The 24,934-nt window shown below is 57.0% G+C and overlaps 1 protein-coding gene across 5 annotated transcripts; it reads left to right on the top strand.

Annotated features, from left to right (window-relative positions):
* Window positions 1-6,074: 6,074 nt before the first annotated feature.
* TLE5 (TLE family member 5, transcriptional modulator) lies at window positions 6,075-16,263 on the top strand. Of its 5 annotated transcripts, none has more exons than XM_024351912.3 (7): window positions 6,075-6,470; window positions 7,903-8,000; window positions 11,407-11,470; window positions 12,793-12,837; window positions 13,429-13,491; window positions 14,964-15,038; window positions 15,118-16,263. In XM_024351912.3, the coding sequence occupies exons 1-7, from the start codon at window positions 6,243-6,245 to the stop codon at window positions 15,337-15,339; spliced, it is 795 nt and encodes a 264-aa protein (XP_024207680.1). In that variant the 5' UTR covers window positions 6,075-6,242; the 3' UTR covers window positions 15,340-16,263. The 5 variants fall into 5 exon arrangements, 4 of the variants coding, with proteins under 4 accessions (XP_024207680.1, XP_024207681.1, XP_016792517.1 ...); XR_010153516.1 differs by having other exon boundaries at window positions 6,228-6,470; window positions 14,767-15,038; XM_024351913.2 differs by having other exon boundaries at window positions 6,228-6,470; window positions 15,121-16,263.
* Window positions 16,264-24,934: the final 8,671 nt, after the last annotated feature.

The following is a 24,934-nucleotide window of genomic DNA, read 5'->3' as shown; positions in this document are numbered from 1 at the left end:
CTACTAAAAATACAAACAATTAGCCGGGCGTGGTGGCTCACGCCTGTAATCCCAGCTATTCGGGAGGCTGAGGCAGGAGAATCGCTTGAACCTGGGAGGCAGAGGTTGCAGTGAGCCGAGATCGCACCACTGCACTCCGGCTTGGGCAACAAGAGCAAAACTCCGTCTCCAAAAACATAAATAAATAAAAGTTTTAAGCTTATCAGCTCCCAAAGGTGGAGGGTGGGGGGGATTTCTCTCCTTGGTCACTGCTCAGAACCTCCACTTACAAGCATGCCTGACACACAGTAACTGCTCTCTAAGTATCTGAAGCTGCATTTGGGAGTTGGGGTGGGGTGACCCTAAGGTCTTGAGCAGTGAACTCTCATGGCCCCATGTCACCCGGCCAGGTAGCAGCAGTCCGGGAGCTCAACCCCAGGGCTGGACAGCTGAGTCCTACCTCCACCCAGGCCCAGCAGAGGGAGGTCCCTGCTTCTGCACGGCGGCCACCTGTTTCCTCCCCGGCCTGTGATTAATGGCCATGCGGCTCCATCCATCATGCGCCAGCGCCAGGCTCTGCCCTGGAGGCCGCGGGGCCCAGCGCTCATTTGTAACCAGGCCTTGAGGCTGGTCTCAGACGATTGGATCCATGAGACAGATCCCCGCCCCGCCTTGGCCCCAGATGTGGCCCTGAGAATCCCAGGGAGAGGAAGGACTGTGAGCCGGACACGTGGGGTCAGGGACGGGGGTGGGGGGTTATGTGTGTGGGGTAGGGGGGCTCAGTGGCAGCCACCCAGACAGTGTGATGTGCTTAAACCCCAATTCTCGCCAATTAATTACACATTCCCTCCTGCGGCAAGCTGTCTGCCCTTCCTCACCCTCCCGCCATCTGCATTCTGTTCTTGTTATGCTCCCCAAAAAAGCTCTTTGCCATGGGCCCAGCCCAGGCTGCCCATCTCTCGCCTGATCCTCCCATCACACTACCGGGGAGAACCTTCTACCACCAGCTGCCCTGTTTCTTCCATGCTCTAAGCCAGGGGTGCTCATTCTCATGTCATTGTGCCCCCCACGGGACACTGGGTGATGTCTGGGGACATCTGTGGGGGGAACATCTCGGGGGTGCCCCTGGCATGGAGTGAGTAGAGGCCAGGGACACCGCTCAGCACCCTGCAGTGCCCAGGACGCCCCTTGCCCCCCAAGAGAATGAATGATCTGGGCCAGAATGTCCAAAAAGCAGACTTTGCTATTTGACTGAGGCAGGGCTAGGACCAGGGTGAGTGTACTTGAGAGTGAGGTCCTTTTTTTTTTTTTTTTTGAGATAGAGTTTCATTCTTGTCGCCCAGGCCGGAGTGCAATGGTGCGATCTTGGCTCACTGCAACCTCTGCCTCCTGGGTTCAAGCGATTCTCCTGCCTCAGCCTCCTGAGTAGCTGGTATTACAGGCACCCACCACCACGCCCGGCTAATTTTGTAGTTTTAGTAGAGACGGGGTTTATCCATGTTGGTCAGGCTGGTCGCGAACTCCCGACCTCAGATGATCTGCTGCCTCGGCCTCCCAAAGTGCTGGGATTACAGGTGTGAGCCACCACGCCCGGCCGAGAGTGAGGTCCTTTCATCAGGCGCCAAACTTAAGAGGGGCCGGGCGTGGTGGCTCACACCTGTAATCCCAGCACTTTGGGAGGCCCAGGAGGGCAGACTGCTGGAGCCCAGAAGTTCAAGACCAGTCTGGGTAACATGGTGAAACCCTATCTCTATGAAAAACAAAAATTAGCCAGGCGTGGTGGCACACGCTTTTCATCCCAGATACTCGGGAAGCTGAGGTGGGCAGATTGCTTGAGCCTGGGAGGTCGAGGCTTCAGTGAGCCGAAGTCACACCACTGCGCTCCAGCGTGGGTGACAGTCAGAACCCTGTCTCAAAAAAAAATAAAAAAGCTAAGGGGATGCCAAATACCTAAGTCATCAGGATAAACACTATTTTGATGCAATCTACTTTTATTTTTTGAGATGGAGTCTCCCTCTGTCGCCCAGGGTGGAATGCAATGGCGCTAACTGAAGAATCTTGCTCTAAAACCCCCTGTGGCTCCCTAGTGCCCTCCAGGTAAAATCCCAGCTCCTCAGCCCAGCAGCACGTGCTGCCATCGTGTCCCAGCCAGAAGCCACACCGCAGAGTGCTCAAAGGCCCAAGGTCAAGATCAAAGGCCTGGGATAACATCGTGGTTCTGCCCCCTACCCACTTGGCCAAGTCACTTCACTTCTCTGTGACTCACTTTCCCCATTTTTTTCATTTTCTTTTTTTTTATTTTTTATTTTTGGAGACAGAGTCTCATTCTGTCGCCCAGGCCGGAGTGCAGTGGCACGATCTCGGCTCACTGAAACCTCCGCCTTCCAGGTTCAAGCGCTTCTCCTGCCTCAGCCTCCAGAGTAGCTGGGATTACAGGTGTGCCCCACCACCACGCCTTAAATTTTGTATTTTTAGTAGAGATGGGGTTTCGCCATGTTGGCCAGGCTAGTATCAAACTCCTGATCCTCAAGTGATCTGCTCGCCTCGGCCTCCTAAAGTGCTGGGATGACAGGCCTGAGCCACCTTGCCGGCCTGTTTTCCCCCATCTCTAAAATGGGCGTGACAACTGTACCTAAAGGTTAAAGTGCTTAAGGCAGCCCCTGGTGCGGAGCAAAAACATACAGACCTGTGTGGCTTGGTTGATTATTTATATTGTGGGCCACCATTCTGGGCTGCCTTCTATGCAGGAAAAAACCCTATTTTCTAAAAACGATGATTTCACAATGACTCTCTCCTTCACAGGCCTAGGTCCCTGTGGGCGGCCCAGCCCTGACCTCACCGTGCTCAAGGTATCTGTGTCCAGTTCTGCTTCCCCCGACAGTGTGGGGGCTTCGAAAATGGGGCTGTTTGGTCACTGGGCGGGCACACTGATACCGGAAGGCGCCTGCCTAAATAAACACTGGCAGGTGGCCTCCCAGGAGAGGGGGTGTCTGGTCCCCACGGTGGTGGGGGTGGGGTGGCAGGGGTGCCAGCGGCAGGACTGGCTTCAGGGGCAGTCTAGGAACGCAGTCTCTCAGGGCCCTGCAGGAAAAACAAGGGTGTTGCGGTTGGTTGAAGGCTTGGCTGTTACTAAGTAGTATTAATCTCTGTTTCTTTGTTTGTTTGTTTGTTTGTTTTGAGACAGAGTTTCGCTCTTGTCGCCCAGGCTGGAGTGCAGTGGCACAATCTTGGCTCACCGCAACCTCCACCTCCCAGGTTCAAGCAATTCTCCTGCCTCAGCCTCCCAAGTGGCTGGGATTACAGGCGTGAGCCACCATGCCAGGCTAATTTTGTATTTTTAGTAGAGACGGAGTTTCTCCATGTTGGTCTGGCTGGTCTCAAGCTCCTCACCTCAGGTGATCCGCCTGCCTCGGCCTCCCAAAGCGCTGAGATTACAGGTGTGAGCCACCACACCCGGCCACCAAGTAGTAGTAATCTTAAAAATCCAAAATCCTAATCCTTCTTTCTAGCCTCATCTTTTTTTTTTTTTTTTTTTTTTTTTCTGAGACAGAGTCTCACTCTGTTACCCAGGCTGGAGTACAGTGGCGCGATCTTGGCTCACTGCAACCACCACCTCCCAGCTTCCAGCGATTCTCCTGCCTCAGCCTCCAAGTAGCTGGGATTAGAGGCGCCCGCCAAAACACCCTGGTAATTTTTGTATTTGTAGTAGTGACGAGGTTTCACCATGTTGGCCAGGCTGGTCTCGAACTCCTGAGCTTGTGATCCACTGGCCTCGGCTTCCCAAAGTGCTGGGACTACAGGCATGAGCCACTGCTCCCGGCTTACAAAAAATGTTAAAATTAGCTGGGCATGGTGGTGCACTCCTGTAGTCCCAGCTACTCAGGAGGCTGAGGTGGGAGGATCACTTGAGCCCAGGAGTGGGAGGCTGCAGTGAGCTATGATTGCACCACTGCACTCTAGCCTATGCAACAGAGGACTGTGTCTGAAAAAATTTTTTTAGGCCGGGCGCGGTGGCTCACGCCTGTAATCCCAGCACTTTGGGAGGCCGAGGCGGGCGGATCACGAGGTCAGGAGATCGAGACCATCCTGGCTAACACGGTGAAACCCCGTCTCTACTAAAAAATACAAAAAATTAGCCGGGCGTGGTAGCGGGCGCCTGTAGTCCCAGCTACTCGGGAGGCTGAGGCAGGAGAATGGCGTGAACCCGGGAGGCGGAGCTTGCAGTGAGCCGAGATCGCGCCACTGCACTCCAGCCTGGGCAACAGAGCGAGACTCCGTCTCAAAAAAAAAAAAAAAAAAAAAATTAGCGGGGCGTGGTGGTGGGCGCCTGTAGCCCCAGCTACTCGGGAGGCTGAGGCAGGAGAATGGCGTGAACCCGGGAGGCGGAGCTTGCAGTGAGCCGAGATCGCGCCACTGCACTCCAGCCTGGGCGACAGAGCGAGACTCCGTCTCAAAAAAAAAAAAAAAAAAAAAAAATTAGCGGGGCGTGGTGGTGGGCGCCTGTAGCCCCAGCTACTCGGGAGGCTGAGGCAGGAGAATGGCGTGAACCCGGGAGGCGGAGCTTGCAGTGAGCCGAGATGGCACCACTGCACTCCTGCCTGGGCCACACAGTGAGACTCCACCTCAAAAAAAAAAATTTTTTTAATAAAAATATTAAAACACTGCTTTAAAGATTATTAATCTTGATCACTGAGGGCTATCACCCTTACCTGCCAAGGTAAGGAGCCTGGGGTTCCAAGTCTATTTTACAGATGGGAACACCCAAGGCCCAAATCAATTGCATTCATTCAAGGGAGCAGGCTGCCTAGTGGATGACGATGATGAAGACACTGTGTTTCGCACCTGCCAAAGGGGGACCTTAATGTCATAGCCTTATTTCAGTAGCCTCTTTGGGACCTGTTCTCTGCGTGGCAGAGAGAGGGATCCTTTAATAACCGCCACCAGGTCCCGTCCCTCCTCTTCTCACGGCTCTCCAGGATTCCCACCTCACTCAGAGCAAAAGCCCAAGTCCAAGGCCAGGCGCAGTGGCTCACACCTGTAATCCCTGCACTCTGGGAGGTGGAGGCGGGAGGATCACCTGATGTCAGGATTTCAAGACCAGTCTGGCCAATATGGTGAAACCCGTCTCTACTAAATAAACAAAAATTAGCCAGGCGTGGTGATGCGCACCTGTAATCCCAGCTACTCAGGAGGCAGAGGCAGGACAATCACTTGAATCCGGGTGGCAGAGGCTGCAGTCAGCCAACATCACATCACTGCACTCCAGCCTGGGCAACAGAGTGAGACTCCATCTCAAAAACAAACAAACAGCCGATCACGGTGGCTCACGCCTGTAATCCCAGCACTTTGGGAGGCCGAGGCGGGTGGATCACCTGAGGTCGGGAGTTCAAGACCAGCCTGACCAACATGGAGAAACCCCGTCTCTACTAAAACTCCAAAATTAGCGGGGCGTGGTGGCACGTGCCTGTAATCCAGCTACTCGGGAGGCTGAGGCAGGAATCACTTGAACCCAGGATGCGGTGAGCTGAGATCGCGCCATTGTACTCCAGCCTGGGCAACAAGAGCGAAACTCCATCTCAAAAAACAAACCAACCAACCACCAGGTCCTGTCCCTCCTCCTCCCACAGCCTTCCAGGGCTCCTACCTTACTCAAAGCAAAATCCCAAATCCTCCCCAAGACCCACAAGTCCTTGCTGGACTGGCCTGCTTCACCAGCTACAGAGTTAGCAGGGCCCAGTGCAAAAGAAAACTCAAAGGCCCCTTGTTCAAAAATGATTAGGAATCTCAAAATGCAGCAGTAAATATTAACCCAAGCACAAGCCCTGCTGGGGGGTGGGGGGGCCCTGGGCAAAAGCACGAAGCCGCAGGCCCTGCCTCCCTCCGGCCTTCCTGACCTCCCCCTGGGCACTCTGCTGCCAGGCACAGTCCTGCCCCAGGGCCTTTGCACCTGTTGGTCCTGCCTCTGACTACCTCTGTACCCCATCCCCCTGTTCTCCCTCCTTCTTCAGGTCGTTTTAGGGGTGGAGGAAGCCGTCTCTGATCCTCCCTCCCACCTCTTTAACTTTGCACCTTCCTACCCTGCCACCCTCCCGGTCGGTTTTTCTGCAGAACTGTCCCCACCATCTGACCTGCCAGGAATTCAGCTTGTGAATTTGTCTCTGTCTGTCTCCAGGCACCACCACCAGGGCAGGGACCCACCACCCCCCCGCCCCACCCCAGGGCCCTGGAGCAGCGGGGCCTGGCACACAGTAGGCGTTCTATAAATGTGTCACAAGAATGGCTTCCCTGAGGAAGGCGGCATTACCGCTGCCTTTCTGCAGAAAAGGAAACTGAGGCTCAGCAAGAACCACCGCCCAGCCAGAGCCAAGGTCACAGAGCACGTCCGTGGCACGCGTCCAGGTCGTGCCACAGCACGGCCGGCGGCTTCGACGCGGGCAGCCGGGTCCCTTTTCTTTGACAGATGGGGAAACCGAGACCCGGCCGGCTGCCGGGTAGGAGGGGGTGGCGGGGGCCGCGGCCCGGGGCGGGGGCGGGCCGGGCCCAAGGTCACCGCGGCGGGCGGGCCCCGGGGAGGCGGGCCGGGGTGGGGATCCGCAGGCCTCCCCGGGCGCGCGCGTCCCCCCCCTCGGCGGCGCGCACGGGGCACGGGCGGCGGCAGGTGGAGCCGAAGCCTCCGCAGCAGCCGAGCCGCGGCCACTGCCGGCGTCGCCGCCATTAGACAATAGCGGTGGGGCCGGGGAGCGGGGAGGCGGGCGGCGGGGAGGGGCGGGGAGGGGCGCCGGGCGCGCAGGAAGCGGGGCCCGGGGCGCGCCGGGGCCGGGCGCGCGGGGAGGGGGCGCAGGAAGCGGGCGAGGCCGGGCGCGGGAGGCGGCGGCGGCCCCGGGAGCTGCCGATCGGCGCCGGGACAAAGGCGCGGCCGCCCGGCGCCCCCAGCAGCCCGAGCCGGGGCGCACAGCCGGGGCGCAGCCCGCGCCCCCCGCCGCGATTGACATGATGTTTCCACAAAGCAGGCATTCGGTAAGCGGGGCCCGGCCGGCCGGCGCCCCCACCCCGGATCCGGGCCCTACGCCCCCGACCCCCGGCTCCCGGCCCCGCGCCCCCCAACCCCCAGGCCCGGTGCCTCCGGCCCGGCGCCCCCCCCAACTCCCCGGCCCTGTCTTCCCTCTCCAGCTCCCAGCCCGGCGCGACCCCCCTCCCCTCCTGCCGCCGGCCCCCGGACACCCCCCCTCCAGTTCCCGATCCACCCCAGCCCCGAGCCCCCCCGCCGCAGCTCCCGGCTTGGCGCCCCCCCCCCAACCCGCCGGGACAGTCAGGGCCTCGGACGGCCTTGGCCTCGGGCCTGGGGCGCTCCGGAAGCCCCGCGAGGCACCTCTAGCCCGGGGATCCTTTGGGGGCCTGTGGTGGGGGGGGCGATCCGAGGCGCACCCCTCCCGGAAGAGCGTGTCCCCGAGGAAGGGCGCTGGGAATCTGGCGTGGGCCCCCCCGGAAGATTTCGAGCACCGAGAGAGAGACCCCTCCCCCAAGAGGACTTTGCAGGGAGGACTCGCTGCCCCCCAACTTGGGGAGGGGGCTCCCTAGGGCGCGTTTCCACCCCCCTCGGATGTGCACTCCCTCCCGGCGCTTTGGAGGGCGGTAGAGGGCGCACCCTGCCCCCCATCTAGGGCGGGCCTTAAAACGCACCCCCACTGCCTGGGGGTGGCGGGGGACGGGGCGGCTCCGGGCGCACCCACCCGCTCGGCTTCCCCCGGGAGAGGCGGGGGGCAGGAAGCGCGGGTGGGGGCCGCGCCAGGGGCCGTAAACACGGGCCCAGGAAGTGGGGCAGGAGGGGGGGCGCCGCAGCTGCGCGGCCGCTCCCTCCTAGCCGGCCCTTGAGGGGGGTCCAGCCCACGCCTGGGCCTGACCCGGGCCGCCCCATCCCTACAGGGCTCCTCGCACCTACCCCAGCAACTCAAATTCACCACCTCGGACTCCTGCGACCGCATCAAAGACGAATTTCAGCTACTGCAAGCTCAGTACCACAGGTGAGCTGGGGGACTGGGGGTCCCTGCATCCCGAGAATGTGAGTCCCCCCATTTGTTCTGCGCAGATGGCAAGGCTGAGGCCTGGAGATTGGGAAAATAATATATGCTAGACTCTGACCTAATCACTTGACAAATACTGAATTCATTTATTTTAAACAGCCCCATTTTGTAGAGGAGAAAACCGAGGCACAAAAATAGTTAAATAATTTGCCCAAAGATTCAGCTGTGTGGCTTCAGAGCCCCTCCCTCCTCCCCAATACCCCCAAGTCCCCCATTGGATAAAAGACCTTCCAACAATTGGAGTTACGGCACGGACTCGCCATCCCTCAACCCCCAAAACAGAAACATTCTGCAGCCTGGTCATCTCTCTCTTTGCCCAGTTTTGGAGAAAGGGTTCCCAGCACCCGTCAGATTCTCCAAGGTGCTGCTTCTTTCAGAAATCTGGCGTTTCTGAAGAGCTTGCCACGCTGCGGTATCTAAGGGGAAAGAACTATTTAGTCCTCTTACACTTAAAGAAACTTAAGCCCAGGCCAGGCGTGGTGGCTCATGCCTGTAATCCCAGCACTTTGGGAGGCCGAGGAAGGTGGATCACTTGAGGTCAGGAGTTCGAGACCAGCCTGGCCAACATGGTGAAACCCCGTCTCTACCAAAAATACATAATTAGCCGGGTGTGGTGGCGGGCGCCTGTAATCCCAGCTACTCGGGTGGCTGAGGCAGGAAACTTGCTTGAACCCGTGAGGCGGAGGTTGCAGTGAGCAGAGATGGAGCCACTGCTCTCCAGCCTGGGTAACAGGGAGACTCTGTCTCAAAAAAAAAAAAAAGAAAGAAAGAAAAAAAGAAACTTAAGCCCAGAGATGTTATTTCCTCGGGGGTGTCCATAGCATTGAGGAAGTGGCAAGGCTGAGGTTTGCACCAGGTCTCTCTCCTGGTTTAAGGATATAGGTTCTCGCCTGCCCTGCTCTGGAGGGGCACGCCGGGCCTGGGAATCTGGAGAAAGTCAGGCTATGCTCAAACCCCCGTTTGGCCTTGGGGCCCTCTCTAAACTGAAGTGTGCCCACCCCAGAAGTGTTCCTGGAAGGATCCTGGATTTCCTCCAAGTAGAAAGGGGAATCTCGATTTTGTTGTTGCTGCTGCAAGTATCCCACCTTTTTGGGTACTCCCTATGTGCTCAAGACCGTTCGTGCCTCCTCGTGCTTCATCCTTCCTGTCGTCCGACTGTCGTACCCATTCTCAAGCTGGGCAAACTGAGACACTGACAGTCGAAGGTGCTGGAGTCGGCTTTCCATGCAGGCCCCAGAAGCTTTTGTGCGGGTTCCTCGATGTGAAGGGTTGGAGACCGCCTGGTGAGCCCCGGGGCTGACCTGATTCCACAGGGAAGGGATCAGATGGCGGTCACAGTGCTGTGTGACCTCTGCTAAGCCGGAAGCCCTCTCTGAGCTTTGGGGTCTCCATCCGCTGGGCCTGGGCTTCCTGCTGTCCAACGAGGGACCCTACCATATCAGAGGCACACACCGGATGTTCGAGGCGTAACAGCCCCTGGGTGGCCAGATCATCCTATTTTTCAAGAAAGGCCAGAAATGCAGGCTTTGGAGTGAAACTTCTTTTTTTTTTTTTTTTATTTTTTTGAGACAGAGTCTTGCTCTGTCGCCAGGCTGGAGTGCAGTGGCGTGATCTCGGCTCACTGCAACCTCCACCTTTGGGATTCAAGCGATTCTCCTGTTTCAGCCTCCCAAGTAGCTGGGATTACAGGCGTGCACCACCACACCCGGCTAATTTTTGTATTTTCAATAGAGACGGGCTTTCGTTATGTTGGCCAGGCTGGTCTCAAACTCCTGACCTCAAGTGATCCACCCACCTTGGCCTCCCAAAATGCTGGGATTTACAGGCGTGAGCCACTGCACCCAGCCCCAGTTTTTTTTTGTTGTTGTTGTTTGTTTTTTTAATGGTAACAACAAATGCACATTTTAAAAGAAAACTAGAGAAAAATTGGTGGCGGCCAAAGCATCCCTAACCCGGCACACTCTTCTCCGGTGGAGCAAAATGCCAGGTTCCTGGGGTATCCTAAGAGCCATGTGCATTTATGGGATGCTTACTGTATGCCAGGTACCGTTCTAGAACTTTTCTTGTCTGAATTCATTGACTCTTCTCCACCCCACCCTGCGAGGTTGTTAGTGGTACCTCACAGAGGAGGAAATGAAGCCCAGAGAGGTAGTGGAGATTGCCTAGAGTCACACAGCGGGGAAGACGCAGGGCTGAGCTTTGAACCCAGTCCGAGAGGGGGTGGGGATGGCAGAAGCAGGTAAGCCACAGCCAGGTCCGCAGGGCCCTGTGCTGGGTTGAATTTAAGTAGGTTAAAGGACACCTCCCCCACCACCATCACCAGTTCTTTTCCTGGACTGGGAGGCCCTCCTGCCTGCTCTCTTCCCTCCGGCCATGACGCCCTCATGGGGGCTTTGAGAAACGCCCCACAGCTCATACTTCCCGGGAGGGCCTGTAGGAAGCTCTGGTGTCAGCCACCCGGACTGGCCAGGTGGAGTGGGAGAAATGGTGTGTTTTGTCCCAGCTAAAGAAAAAAGGCTGTTAGGAAGGACTAAGAGGGAGCTGAGGGGTCTGCCTGGGAAGCCCAGGCCCCCCGTGAAGCTAGGGTCCCCTTGGGAAGTCCAGCCGGGAGCCGCCTTGCAGCCCCAGACCCTCTCGGCCTCTTTGTACGTTCTATTTGGGTCTGGAAAATTTTCCCCTGTGGTTGAGAGCTTGGGCTGCTGCTTGGCTGTGTGACCTTGAGCCAGTTCCTCACCCTCTCTGGGTGTCCACTGTGTCATCTATAAAAGGAGCGTGACAATGACGTTGCGGGCCTCGTCGGGATCGTGAGAGGTGAAGGCTCGTGAGACTCTCGGAGCTAGCGTTACTGTGCCCCCTCTAACTTCTGTTGTTCGTATAATGTTACTATAATGTTGCTTATTTCCCCCCAACCAGATCTGCAAGGGTGGTTTCATCACCCTCTTCTTACAGTCAGGGGCCCTGACGCTCTCCCCTCCCCGCAGCATCACAGAGAGCTCAACTCTTACCAACTTCCCTGCCCCTCAATTCAATGTCCTCAGCCCCTATGAAAGTTTATGGCTTCATTGGCCAGGCACGGTGGGTGGCTCATATCTGTAACCCCAAGTGCTTTGGGAGGCCGAGGCAGGAGGACTGCTTGAGCCCAGGAGTTTTTGAGACCGGCCTGGGCAACATAGGGAGACCCCCGTCTCAATTAAAAAAAAGAAATTATTGCTTGACCCTCTGAGAATTGGCTGATCTTGCCCTTACAGGGGACTTGGAGCCTCAGTTTCCTCCCCTGGATAACGGAGGGTGGGGGGCTCCCGCCCAGCCGCCACTAACCACCCCATCTCCCCCCGTGCCTCCTCAGCCTCAAGCTCGAATGTGACAAGTTGGCCAGTGAGAAGTCAGAGATGCAGCGTCACTATGTGATGGTAACGTCACTCCGCCCCCAGGTCCAGTGTTGGGGGCGGGCGACAGGGCCCCCCACATCCCCTCCACCACGGGCAGCTGCTCCCTCAACCCCGGCCACCTCCCCTGGGAAGCGCGAGGATCGGGGCCTGTTCTCCATTCAGCCGGCCCCTGCTGGGCTGAGCCTGCCTCGCTAGCCTGGCAGATGGCCGAGGCAGTGGCCGAGGTGCCAAACCGCCGGGTTGCAGACCGGCCCTGCCAGGTCCCCCGGCTGTCCTTGGCAGCGGAGGAGGGAGGAGAGGGAGGCTCACCGGCTGTGAAAGCCAACAGCCAGGAACTGACGTGGGGGAGCAGCCGAGTCCCTCCCCACCGCCAAGGTCCCAGCGTCCACATGCTTAACCCCTTTGGGCCCGAGCTCAAAGAAGAAGCCTGTGGGAGGGAGTCTGAGCCCTACCCATTTTGGGGGGCTGAGGTGTGACACTGCATTGCTGCTGCCAGAATCACTTGCTCAGTTTTGTAACCGCCAGGTGGCAATTTCTGCATCAAAGATCCCCTCCCTTACTCACCCTTGGCCTGGCCCTCGAGCAGCGATGCTGGGGTCTCAGCCCAGTACCCAAATCTCCCAGACTGTGGGGGAGGCAGAGCCAGACCCTGACCCTCCCAGCCAGAAGGATAGGGCTGGGGTCAGAGAGAGGGACCTAGGACCTGCCTGAGGAAGACTATATGGAGAAATGGGGCACACAGCTGGGGTCTTGCAGGATGAGTAGGAGTTCACCAGACAGAGACAGAGAAACTACGTGAAGGCCTGGGAATGAACTTGGTTTTCCCCCAGGGGTGACAGGGAGCCATGGGAGGGTTTAGAGCAGGGGAGGGGCAGGGTGAGATCTGGGGCTTGGGGTGGAGGTAGCTGCTGGCCCCAGAGCCAGCAGGCTTTGTTTACCCCTCACTGTTTATACCTAGGCAGGCAAACTTCCCTGGAGTCTGGGCCCACCCGCAGACAAGACATAGAAAGATACAAGATTAGGAGCCCTGGAATGCGTGTTCTCGCGGTGCACACGGAGTGGGGGAGGAGCCAGGCCAGGGCTAGGGACCTAAAGTGCCCCCAGTCTCCATCTGCAGCCCCAGCGGCCCCCTGCCCCTCTCCAGGGCGGGCTGGGACGCTGGGTGTGGGCGTCTCTCCCTCCTCTTTCCCTCCCACCTGCCTCTCCTTTCTTTCCTGCCCTCAGCTGTCTCTTGCTGTCTCCCCCCTTTGTCTGTCTCTGCCACTCCCCTATCTCTTTGTCTTCGTGTCCCCCCATCCTTCCCCGCCCCCATCTCCCGCTCCCTCTCTCTCTCCCCCATACAGTACTACGAGATGTCCTACGGCTTGAACATCGAGATGCACAAACAGGTACGCCCATCTCCTCCTCCTCCTCCTCCTCCTTCCCCCTCCTCCCCCCACGTCCAGCCCCCCCTTGGGCACCCCCAGGCAGGTAGCGGCCGGCCCTCAGCTGGGCACCAAGCCAGCCCGGTTATCCTGTTACCTCCTAAGCCCTCCCCAAGCTCCCGCTCTCCTCCCCCCCGCCCCGCCTCTTTTTCAGGCCTCCCTGGGAGTGTTTCTCCCGGTGGTGGGGAGGGGCAGAGACCTTCCCCACAACCTACGGCCCCCAGCCCTCCCTACATTCCCACAAGCGCTTACTACCTGCCAGGGGCCTGAGTGGCCGACCCCCGAGGAATGCAACCGAGGAATGTGCAGTCTGGCCTCATCCTGCACTTACCTCACTCTAAGCTGCAGGCGACAGCCGGCGTCCAGCCCACCTTTGCCACTGACTGGCTGCCCTTGGGCCCGAACACGGCTTTGCTCATCCCACCCTGGCCAGACCTAGCCCCTCTTAGAAGCCGCAAGTGGCAGGGCTGGGCCGGGCCCCGCGCAGGCCTCCTGTGGCTAGCCTGCACCTGCCACCCGCCCAGGACTGAAGCCGGCTTCATCTGTGTGTTCCAGGCGGAGATCGTCAAAAGGCTGAACGGGATTTGTGCCCAGGTCCTGCCCTACCTCTCCCAAGAGGTAAGAGCCAGGGCCTTGGGGAGGGGTTGTGAGGGGGCCCCGCACTTGCCCAGACCCTGTCCGCTGCAGCCATCTTGGGTGGTGTGCTGGGCGCCCCAGGGCACACGCCTCTGCTCTCTGGACCTCCCTGGCTCTGGACACCAGAGCTGGCCTGTGCAGAAGAATCCCCGGGCCAGAGACACTCCAGGGGTGCAGGCGTGTGGGGGGCGGGCCTCACCCTGCTCTGGAATTCCCAGCTGGAGTGAGTCATGTCATAGGTGGAAATGTCAGATGGGCCTAAACTGCACCAGGAATGTTTTTTTTCTCATCTCTCTTCCTCCTTTCACCCTCTTGAGACATCATCCCCCAGGCCGTGCGGGCTGCACAGGACCAAGGACTAGAGGGTGTGTTAGGGGATTGTGGGGGAAGGGGTAGCACAGGGTGGTCACACATGGACACAGCCACACAGATAGGCACGAGCACATCAACACACGGGAGATACACAGATGCAGACACGGATACACGTGTGTGCAGACAGCACAGGGACACGCATGCGGGAATGTGCAGCTACACGTGGGCACACGTGATCCTGAGCACACATTACCACATGCACACACACACCCAGACGAACCTGACGCCCAGCTCCTCTTCTCCTTTCTTGGGTTCTGAGGCTCAGGATTCGAGGCCGCCCCTCCCCAGGGCCATGTAAGGCCCATCTCCTGTCCCTGCCAAGTTTACTGTCAAAAGTTTGTAACTTCCTCTTCAATCCCTGTGGGTATCTCAGGATCCTTTGGGTGCCCTGCTTTGCCCAGGGACAAGTCTTAGAAGGACCCAATGAAAGCCCTAGAGAAAAGGGCACTTGGAGCCCTTCAGAACAGAGGCTTCCTGGTAGCCAAGGCAAAAAGGGAGATTGGTAGATTCTAGCATCTGCTGGCCACAGAGTCAGGTGTTTGGGGAGAGCTCGGGGAGGAACTGCCCTGAATCTGGGCCCATTCTCCAGCCAGCCCTGCCAGAATTCATTGGGCCCTCCCCAGCCATGGTAAGAGAAGGGCTCAATTTGGCCAGACTCAGGGCACAGTCTTGGAGCTCCTAGGATCAGGACGTCCCTGTACAGTGGGGCAGGTTGTGTACTGCACAAACATTCACATGTTTCACGTCTTTGCAGGTGGCTGTGCACATAGGATAGGTCAGGATCCAGGGTTTCTCCCAGGCTCACTCAAAAGCTGTTTCCTAACTACTCAGCACAAAACCTTTTTAATTGTTTTCTACACTTTTCTATTTGTCTCCGTTGGCCAGATGAAGAGACGAGCTTGGTGAAAGGAAGCAGTTGGAGAGAGGGAGGGCGCTTTCTGATGGGGTTGAAAACCACTGGGAGGAGCAGACATGATGGCCCACTTGGTAGTGGGGCTCCTCCTGGCCTCAGGGCCGTCCCCCCCTCCTCTCCCAGGATCAGGAGGAATCACTGCCTCTCCTCTCCCCCGACCCCCTTCCAGCACCAGCAGCAGGTCTTGGGAGCAATTGAGAGGGCCAAGCAGGTCACCGCTCCCGAGCTGAACTCTATCATCCGAGTATGTATGGGGACCTGGGCGGGTGGGCGGGGGACAGGTGGGCCCCAGGCAGCTAATGTTCCCCTCCCCCGCCCTGCAGCAGCAGCTCCAAGCCCACCAGCTGTCCCAGCTGCAGGCCCTGGCCCTGCCCTTGACCCCACTGCCCGTGGGGCTGCAGCCGCCTTCGCTGCCGGCGGTCAGCGCAGGCACCGGCCTCCTCTCGCTGTCCGCGCTGGGTTCCCAGGCCCACCTCTCCAAGGAAGACAAGAACGGGCACGACGGTGACACCCACCAGGAGGATGATGGCGAGAAGTCGGATTAGCAGGGGGCCGGGACGGGGAGGTTGGGAGGGGGGACAGAGGGGAGACAGAGGCACGGAGAGAAAGGAATGTTCAGCACAAGACACAGCGGAGCTCGGGATTGGCTAAACTCCCATAGTATTTATGGTGGCCGCCGGCGGGGGCCCCAGCCCAGCTTGCAGACCACCTCTAGCTTTCTTCCTATCCCAGTCCCGGCCTCCCTCCTCCTCCCCTGCAGCCTGGTTAGGTGGATACTTGCCCTGACATGTGAGGCAAGCTAAGGCCCGGAGGGTCAGATGGGAGACCAGGTCCCAAGGGAGCAAGACCTCGCGAAGCGCAGCACCCCCGGCCCTTCCCCCATTTTGAACATGTGTAACTGACAGTCTGCCTGGGCCCCTCGGGACACATGCCACAGCCCTCTCACCCTGGTACTGCATGCACGCAATGCTAGCTGCCCCTTTCCCGTCCTGGGCACCCCGAGTCTCCCCCGACCCCGGGTCCCAGGTATGCTCCCACCTCCACCTGCCCCACTCACCACCTCTGCTAGTTCCAGACACCTCCACGCCCACCTGGTCCTCTCCCATCGCCCACAAAAGGGGGGGGGCACGAGGGATGAGCTTAGCTGAGCTGGGAGGAGCAGGGTGAGGGTGGGCGACCCAGGATTCTCCCTCCCCTTCCCAAATAAAGATGAGGGTACTAAAGTTGTCTTGGTTTTTATTTTATTATTATTTTTTTCTTTTTCCAGTATACTAGCTTGTCTTTTAAGAAAGGGGATATTAAAAAAAAAAGACAAAAATGTTTTTAAAAAAAAGCAACACCCACACCTGTGTCTGTATATAGTCAGCTTATCTCGTGTTCAGTCGTCTGATCTCTACAGAGAGAAGTGGAAAATGCTGTATCGAGGGTGGGCTTAGCTGTGCCTTTCCAATAAAGATGTGAGAAGCTTCGGTGCTGTGTCCCTGCCTCTGTGTTGTGGCTGCCCCCGGGGGAGGACGGGGTTCCTTCCAATGTGAGACACCCTCCTAGAACATCAGGAGTTCCTAGCTGTGGCCTGGTGCGGTGGCTCACGCCTGTCATCCCAACACTTTGGGAGGCTGAGGCAGGCAGATCACTTGAGGCCAGGAGTTCGAGACCAGCCTGGCCAACATGGTGAAACCCTGTCTGTACTAAAAATACAAAAAAGCTGGGTGTGGTGGCGGGCGACTGTGATCCCAGCTACTTGGGAGGCTGAGGCAGAAGAATCACTTGAACTCAAGGAGGGTGCGGTGAGCTAAGATCGCACCACTGCACTCCAGCCTGGGCAACAAGAGCGAAACTCCATCTCAAAAAAAAAAAAAATACAAAAAGTAGCCAGGCATGGTGGCGTGCACCTGTAATTCCAGCTGCTTAGGAGGCTGGGACACAAGAATTGCTTGAACCTGGGAGGCAGAGGTTGCAGTGAGCTGAGATGATGCCTCTGCACTTCAGCCTGGGCGACAGAACAAGACGCTGTCTCAAAAAAAAAAGAGTTGGTGGGTCATGCTTCTGCATTTGGCCTACACTGCTCTGATGCCTAGCCTAGAGAGGGTGAGCTGAAGACTTCAGGTCACACAGCATGGCCCAGGTGGTTGATGTTTAGACAGGCAGTTAAGGGGGCTTAAAAAGGCGAAGGGGTCCCTAAACTAGTAAGTGGGGAGGCTGAGGTGGGAGGATTGCCTGAGGCCGGGAGTGCAAGGACAACCTGAGCAACATAGCAAGACCCCATCTCCTAAAAAAAAATTTTTTTTTTAATAATAAAATAAGTGAGTCAGCGGCAGAGCTGATTTCTGCACCCGAGATCTGAAGACCTAAAGGACATTCTCTTCCCTTAGAGAAAGAGGAGGCCCCAGTGCCCACACAGGTACACTTCTTTTCGGTTCTGGGTGTTTTTGTTTGTTTGTTTGTTTGTTTTTGAGACAGGGTCTCACTCTCTTGCCCCGGCTAGAGTGCAGTGGTGTGATCACAGCTCACTGCAGCCTCAACTTCCCTGAGCTAAAGTGATCCTCCCACCTCAGCCTCAGCCTCCTGAGCTGGGACAGTGGGCATGCACCACCATACTCGCCTAATCTTTTGTGTGTGTATATATATATATATTTTTTTGTTGTTGTTGTTGTTGTTGTTTTTTGTAGAAATGAGGTTTCACCATGTTACCCAGGTCTCAAACTCCTGGGCTCAAGCAGTCCTCCCGCCTCGGCCTCCCAAAGTGCTGGGATTACAGGCGTGAGCCCCCGTGCCTGGCCAGTACACTCAGAGAGAACACTGACTCGCCCCAGCTGAGCCTCCGTCCTCTAAGGAACAGCCAGAAGCCCCCCAACCCCCACCACCTCACCCAAGCTGCACCAGCCGTGGGGAAGCCAGAAGGAAAGGGGATTGCCCCCAGTTTTCCCATCTTGGCCTCAGCCACTGGCTCCTCTGGGACTTGGGCCAAGGGAACATGTTGCTGCCCACCCAGCAAATGGGAGATGGCCATTTCTACTCTGGAGGGACTTCACGGCAGGAGGAAGTCCGAGCTGAGGGGAGCTGATAAGGGTGGAGATGGACAGCTGACATCGGGGAAAATGTCTCATGTCCCTGAGGAGAGGGCTGGGAGTGGAGGGGACAGGGCTGGCTGATCACACCAGCCTGCTGGCAGGTCCCACCCCATCTCCACTGCAGCCAAAGTGCCTCTACAAATGCCAGTTGCAAGGGATCATCCCCTGCTGACATTTATCCTTGTTGAAACCTGAACACGCCTAGGCACACCCCTTGGCAAGGGTAAATTCTTCTTTTTTCCTTTTCTTTTTTGAGATGGAGTCTTGCTCTGTCGCCCAGGCTGGAGTGCAGTGGCACAATCTCGGCTCACTGCAAGCTCCGCCTTCCGGGTTCACGCCATTCTCCTGCCTCAGCCTCCCAAGTAGCTGGGATAACAGGCGCCCGCCACCATGCCCAGCTAATTTTTTTTTTGTATTTTTAGTAGAGACGGGGTTTCACCATGTTAGCCAGGATGGTCTCGATCTCCTGACGACGTGATCCACCCGCCTCGGCCTCCCAAAGTGCTGGGATTACAGGCGTGAGCCACCGCGCCCGGCCGGCAAGGGTAAACTCTTACCTCTACTTCAGAAGGCCACTTGGCACCACATAATCCAGCAATTCCCCTCTTGGATCCATCTCCCAACGGAAATGTCATATGAGTCCATCAAAAAGACCCGAACAATTGGCCAGGCGCGGTGGCTCACGCCTGTAATCCCAGCACTTTGGGAGGCCGAGGTGAGTGGATCACCTCAGGTCAGGAGTTCAAGACCAGCCTGGCCAACATAGTGAAACCCCATCTCTACTAAAAATACAAAAATTAGTCGGGTGTGGTGGCAGCCGTGCAGTCCCAGCTACTCAGGAGGCTGAGGCAGGAGAATCGCTTGAACCCGGGAGGCGGAGGTTGCAGTGAGCTGAGATTGCGCCACTGCATTCCAGCCTAGGTGACAGAGTGAAACTCCATCTCAAACAAAACAAAACAAAATAAAACAAAACAAAAAAACAGACCTGAACAAGAGTGTTTAGAGCTGCTGTAATTTGTCATAATTGCCCCCAATCAAATAGATGGATTGTGACATGGTCACACAGTGGAATACTACACAGTCATGAAAAAAGACAGGCTGCTCCTGGTGGCTCACACCTGTAATCTCAGCACTTTGGGAAGCCAAGGTGAGAGGATCGCTTGAGGCTGGGAGTTCAAGACCAGCCTGAGCAACATAGTGAGACCCTATCTCTACAAAAATATAAGAATTATGGCCAGGCGCGGTGGCTCATGCCTGTAATCCCAGCACTTTGGGAGGCCGAGGCGGGTGGATCACAAGGTCAGGAGATCGAGACCATCCTGGCTAACACGGTGAAACCCCGTCTCTACTAAAAATACAAAAAATTAGCCGGGCGTGGTGGCAGGCGCCTGTGGTCCCAGCTACTCGGGAGGCTGAGGCAGGAGAATGGCGTGAACCCGGGAGGAGGAGCTTGCAGTGAGCCAAGATCGCACCACTGCACTCCAGCCTGGGCGACAGAGCAAGACTCCGTCTCAAAAAAAAAAAATCAGCTGGGCATAGTGTTGTGCACCTGTGGTCCCAGCTACTTGGGAGGCTGAGTGAGGAGGATTGCTGGAGCCCTGGAGGTCAAGGCTGTAGTGAACTATGATCATGCCACTGTACTCCAGCGTGGCTGACAGAGTGAGATTCTGTCTCAAAAAAAAAAAAAAAAAAAAAAAAAAGATTATCTTTGGCTCTCACTGCCCTTGGAATTAATTCGAAATTCTTCACCTCGGCCCAGGAGACCCTACCCATCCCTCCTTTCACTCCTACTCAACAGGCTGCAGCCAAGGTGAAACATCTTGCTGTCCCTCGCCTTGAAGCCTTTTCACATGCTGTTCCCTCTGCCTGGAACAGGGTTCTCTTTATTTCCCCTCCCAGGCATTCTAATTCTCTGAGACTCCCTAGAAGTCACTTTTCTGAAGGCCTCCTCTGACTCTCACCCACCAAAAGCAGGGTGGGTTTCGCAACATCCCTACCCCAGTTCCCACACAAAGACCCTGAGTCCAGCCAGACACGCTGGCACACACCTGTAACCCCAGCACTTTGGGAGGCTGAGATTGGAGAATCACTTGAACCCAGGAGTTCAAGACCAGCCTAGGCAACATAGGAAGACATCATCTCTACAAAAAATAAAAATAAGGCGGAGTGCAGTGGCTCATGCCTGTAATCTGAGCACTTTGGGAGGCCAAGGTGGGAGGATCACTTGAGGCCAGGAGTTCGAGACCAGCCTGGCCGAGATGGCACAACCCTATCTCTACTAAAAATCCAAAAAATAGTCAGGCGTGGTGTTGTGTGCCTGTAGTCCCAGCTACTCTGGAGGCTGAGGCGGGAGGATTGCTTGAGCCCCGGAGTTTGAGGCTGCAAGGAGCCATGATCGCGCCACTGAACTCCAGCCTGGCTAGAGAACGAGACACTGTCCTTATTAAAAAACAAAAGCAGGCCGGGCGTGGTGGCTCAAGCCTGTAATCCTAGCATTTTGGGAGGCCGAGGCGGACGGATCACCTGAGGTCGGGAGTTCGAGACCAGCCTGACCAACATGGAGAAATCCTATCTCTATTAAAAATACAAAATTAGCCAGGCATGGTGGCGTGCGCCTGTAATCCCAGCTACTTGGGACGCTGAGGCAGGAGAATCCCTTGAACCCGGGAGGTGGGGGTTGAAGTGAGCCGAGATCATGCCCTTGAACTCCAGCCTGGGCAACAAGAGCAAAACTCTGTCTCAAAAAAAAAAAAAAAAAAAAAAAAAAACTGTGAGTGTGAAAGGCATCAGCAGCTGTCACAGAAGTGGCACAGGTGTCCTAGGATGTTCCTCGACATGGAGTGTCCAGCCTGGATTTAAATCCTGGCTCTTCCTCTCACAGCTGGTTGATTCAGGCAAGTGGCTTCACCACGCTGGGGCTTAGTTTCTCTATCTGTAAAATGGGTATAATCACAGAACCGATCCTTGTTAGGAAGACCCCATTTTAATCCAAGGAAAGTGCTCACAGCAGAGGCTGGTGCATTCATTCATTCATTTTTTAATTTTTTTTTGAGACAGACTCTCGCTCTGTCGCCCAGGCTGGAGTGCAGTGGCATGATCTCGACTCACTTCAACCCCCACCTCCCGGGTTCAAGTGATTCTCCTGCCTCAGCCCCCGAGGTAGCTGGGACTACAAGCGCCCGCCACCACACCCGGCTAATTTTTTGTATTTTTAGTGGAGATGGGGTTTCACCATATTGGCCAGGCTGATCTCGAACTCCTGACCTCAGATGATCCGCCCGCCTCGGCCTCCCAAAGTGCGAGGATTACAGGCGAAAGACACCGCAGCCCGGCCCATTCATTCGTCTGTGGAGACTCTACCCTGAGTCCCAGAGGCCCAGCAGGGAACAAGACAGAAAGCCCCGCCCTCCTGGCTGGGGTGAACAGATAAACAAGTAAAATATACGGCGTGTCAGCGGGTGTGTCGATAGAGAAAGACTAGGCGGAGGAGAACGGGGAACGGGGAGTGTGGGTTGCGTTTTTGTGTGTGAAATCTACACATAGAAAGAACTGCAGGAATGCCAACATATTTACTTGGGGCTCCTCATCTCCGACCCTTAGGGGTGATTCGGGGCAAGTGAAGTCACGCTCTGATCTCAATTTCTGGAAAATTGTACTGAGAATTAGAACTTCTGCAAGGGCTCAAGAGTGTCAGCTAGTAATAATAATAATAACAATAATAAGTATTACTGATATTGATGTTGCTGGCAGCAGAAGGATGCCTGGGGGTGGGGTCACAAGCCCGACACCCCCACAAGGGGTCTTCTCGGAAGAAGGGGTCCTGCCTACTCAGCCACGGCCTGGCCTGCGATCCGGGGGTCTCCCAGGCCCCCGCAGGGTTTGGGGAGGGTCCCGGGGCCCGCTGGGGAGCGGGTGGCAGGAGGCGTCCTGGGGGGGGCGTGCTCGGGTCCGGGAAGCCGGGGCGGGCGGAGGCGCGGGCTCCGAGCCCCCTCCCCGCCGCGGCCGCCCCGCGCTTAACGACTGCGCCGCGGGCGACCTCGGCTAATTGATCCGCTAATGGGCCCCGCGCCGCGGCCGCGCCTAATGAGGCGGAGGACGGGGGAGGGCAGGGGGAGGGGAGGGGAGAGAACAGCGGGGAGGCGGGGGTAGGGAGAGGAGGGGGAGAGGGGAAGGAGGAGGGGAGGAGAGAGAGGAGGGAAGTGGAGGGAGGGGGAGGGAGGGGAGGGAGAGGGAGGGGCGTGGGGAGAAAACTGAGGGGAGGGAGGAGGGAGAGAAAATAGCAGGAAGGGAGGGAAGAATAGGAGGGTGGGGGAGAAGGAGGGAGGGAAGGGAGGGGGAGGGGGGAGGAGGAGAGGGAGGAGGGGGAGGCACAGCGATGCTCCCAGCTCCTTGGATGGGGCCAGAGGGGAGCAGAGAGGACTGGGGTGAGCCCATATTCCTTTCTGGTGACCTCTCCCACTCTAACACCCTGTTTCCTCTGGAAGCCCCTTCTCCAAGGCTCTCCCCTTCTCCGACCCCACCCTTCTCCCAGCCCCCCTCCCCCATTCTGAGGGACGTTCCAGCAGGTGAGGAGATCCCCTGCCCGCTGGGCCTCGATTGCCCCCATCCACACAATGGTTCTCAGTGGAGGGAGGAGAATCCCACAGGCCCCGGTGGCAGGACTCTAGCGGAGGTGGGGTGGGAGGTGGGGGTGGGGGGTCTGTCAGGGGCCTGGGGACTCCGGGGTCTGAAATCCTCCATTTCCCCCCATCTGCACCCCAAAGGGCCAGGCTCTGGCCTCCAGCAGAGGGTGGGAGCACTTACAGAGTCCCCCTTCCCCATCCCCAGCCCGGGTGGGGGCGGAGGGGGGTGGAGGAAAAGGAGCGGGGAATAGGAGCTAAAGCTAGGACGCATTAGACATTCACAGTCAGGCCGGCCAGGTGCCTGCGCTGGCTGAATTGTCTGCAGCTGAGCCTTCTCCGTCCCTCCGTGTGCCCTTCAGGCAGTCTTGGGGGAGAAAATAAAAGCTGCACCTGCAGTGCTGGTGGAACTAGGGACCTAGAAATGATCCCGCTCTCTTCCCATCGTGCAGATGGGAAAACTGAGGCCCACGGACGATCAGAACATCGCTCAAGGGCAGGAATAAGTCAGGGCTGTAGCTGAGTCTCCTGCTGGCTGCTCAGGGACCTCTTTGCCCCCCTAGGGGCAACCAGACTAATTAGGAAGGCAAAGATATCATAAAGATAACAACAGTAATACCGGCTGTGTTGTCCTGAACATCTACCACGCCTCCAGCAATGCTTGAGTGGTATAGTGAAAATGGGATCTCTCAAAGGATTCTCTCTGAAGGAGGGGCTGTTTTACAGATAAGGAAACTGAAGCTCTAAATGGTCACAGAGCCAGGGAATCTGGATTCAAATGCAGGAAATTCAGGATCTTAACCATTTGATTGGTTGTTTTTTGAGACGGAGTTTCACTCTTGTTGCCCAGGCTGAAGTGCAATGGTGCAATCACAGCTCACTGCAACCTCCGCCTCCCAAGATTCTCCCGCCTCAGGATTACAGGCGAGTAGCTGGGATTACAGGCGCCCGCCACCACACCTGGCTAATTTTGTATTTTTAGTAGAGACGGGGTCGGGGGGCGGGGGGTGGTTTCACCATGTTGGCCAGGCTGGTCTCGAACTCCTGACCTCAAGTGATCCGCCTGCCTTGGCCTCCCAAAGTGCTGGGATTACAGGTGTAAGCCACTGCACCCAACCAGGATCTTCACCATTTGGTTTAAGAGAAAGAAGTTTCTGGACTCACTGACTGGTGGGGGAGGAGGAAGGACTTGAAAGACCGATTCCAGGCAGAGTTGGGGTGCAGCAGGATTGGCTGAGGCAGGGCTGACCTTGGAGGCTCACGGCCCCTGCCCCGTAGTCACTGCCTCAGTCTGACCCTTCCTGGCACCTTCCCTGTGGCTGAAGGTGTTCACGCATGGTCCCAGGTAGGGCCTTTCCCTCTGCCTGAAACACGCCGTTCCTACTTCAGTCATCCCCATCACAATCACTTTTTCCTGCATTCTTTATTTTTATTTTGAGACAAGGTCTCACCTGGGCAACCAGGCTGAAGTTCGGTGGCGCCATTATAGCTCACTGCAGCCTCAACCTCCCGGGCTCAGGTGATCCTCCCATGTCGGCCTCCTAAGTAGCCAAGACTACAGGCACACACCACCACATCCAGCTAATTTTTTTTTTTTTTTTTTTGTAGGGACAAGGTCTTGCCATGTTGGCCAGGCTGGTCTCAAACTCCTGACCTCAAGTGATCCACCCACCTCGGCCTCCCAAAGTGCTGGGATGACAGGCATGAGCCACCACGCCTGGCTTTCCCTGCATTCTTTATCTTCACAGCATTTTTCGCTCCGCACAATTTATCCCAACAAATATTCTCTTGTCCACTGCTTTTCTCCACTCTAATATGACTTTGGCGAAGAGAGTTTGTCTGTTTGGGTTTCTACTATAGATCCTGGGGCCTAGAATCATGCCTGGCACACAGTAGGTGTGTAGCGATTAGGGAAGAAAATGAGAAAATGGCAGTGAAGGCCGGGCACGGTGGCTCACGCCTGTAATCCCAGCGCTTCGGGAGGCCAAGGCAGGAGGGTCACGTCAGGCCAGGAGTTTGAGACCAGCCTGGGCAACATGGTGAAACCCCATCTCTACTAAAAAGACAAAAATTAGCCAGGCGTGGTGGCGCACACCTGTAATCCCAGCTACTTAGGAAGCTGAGGAAGGAGAATCACTTGAACCCGGGAGGTGGAGGGTGCAGTGAGCAGAAATCGTGCCACTGCACTCCAGCCTGGGCGACAGAGCGGGAATCCTTCTCTAAAAAGAAAAGGGCAGAGAAGCCAGTGAGATGGGTGGATGTGGGCCAGCCCTGTAGAATCCTGCCTGCCCTACAGGCCAGGAGCTGGGGCATAGGGAGCCATGGATGGTGTTCGAGCAGCAAAGGGGCGGCACACCCAGATGTGCGATTAGCGAGATCCTCCATGGGACACCAGGGGGGCAGGCTGGAGGGGAAACTGAGGCAGAAAGTCACGAGGAGGCCCCTGTGCC

This window comes from Pan troglodytes, chromosome 20 (genome assembly GCF_028858775.2).
Source record: "Pan troglodytes isolate AG18354 chromosome 20, NHGRI_mPanTro3-v2.0_pri, whole genome shotgun sequence".
Classification (NCBI taxonomy): Eukaryota; Metazoa; Chordata; class Mammalia; order Primates; family Hominidae; genus Pan; species Pan troglodytes.
This window is presented reverse-complemented; position numbering and strand designations above follow the sequence as displayed.

Coding starts and splice junctions, on each gene's coding strand:
- TLE5 (XM_024351912.3), top strand. CDS start 6,243: ATGTGTCACAAGAATGGCTTCCCTGAGGAAGGCGGCATTACCGCTGCC. Junction 11,471..12,792: donor TGCAGCGTCACTATGTGATG/GTAACGTCACTC, acceptor TCCCCCATACAG/TACTACGAGATGTCCTACGG. Junction 12,838..13,428: donor ACATCGAGATGCACAAACAG/GTACGCCCATCT, acceptor TGTGTGTTCCAG/GCGGAGATCGTCAAAAGGCT.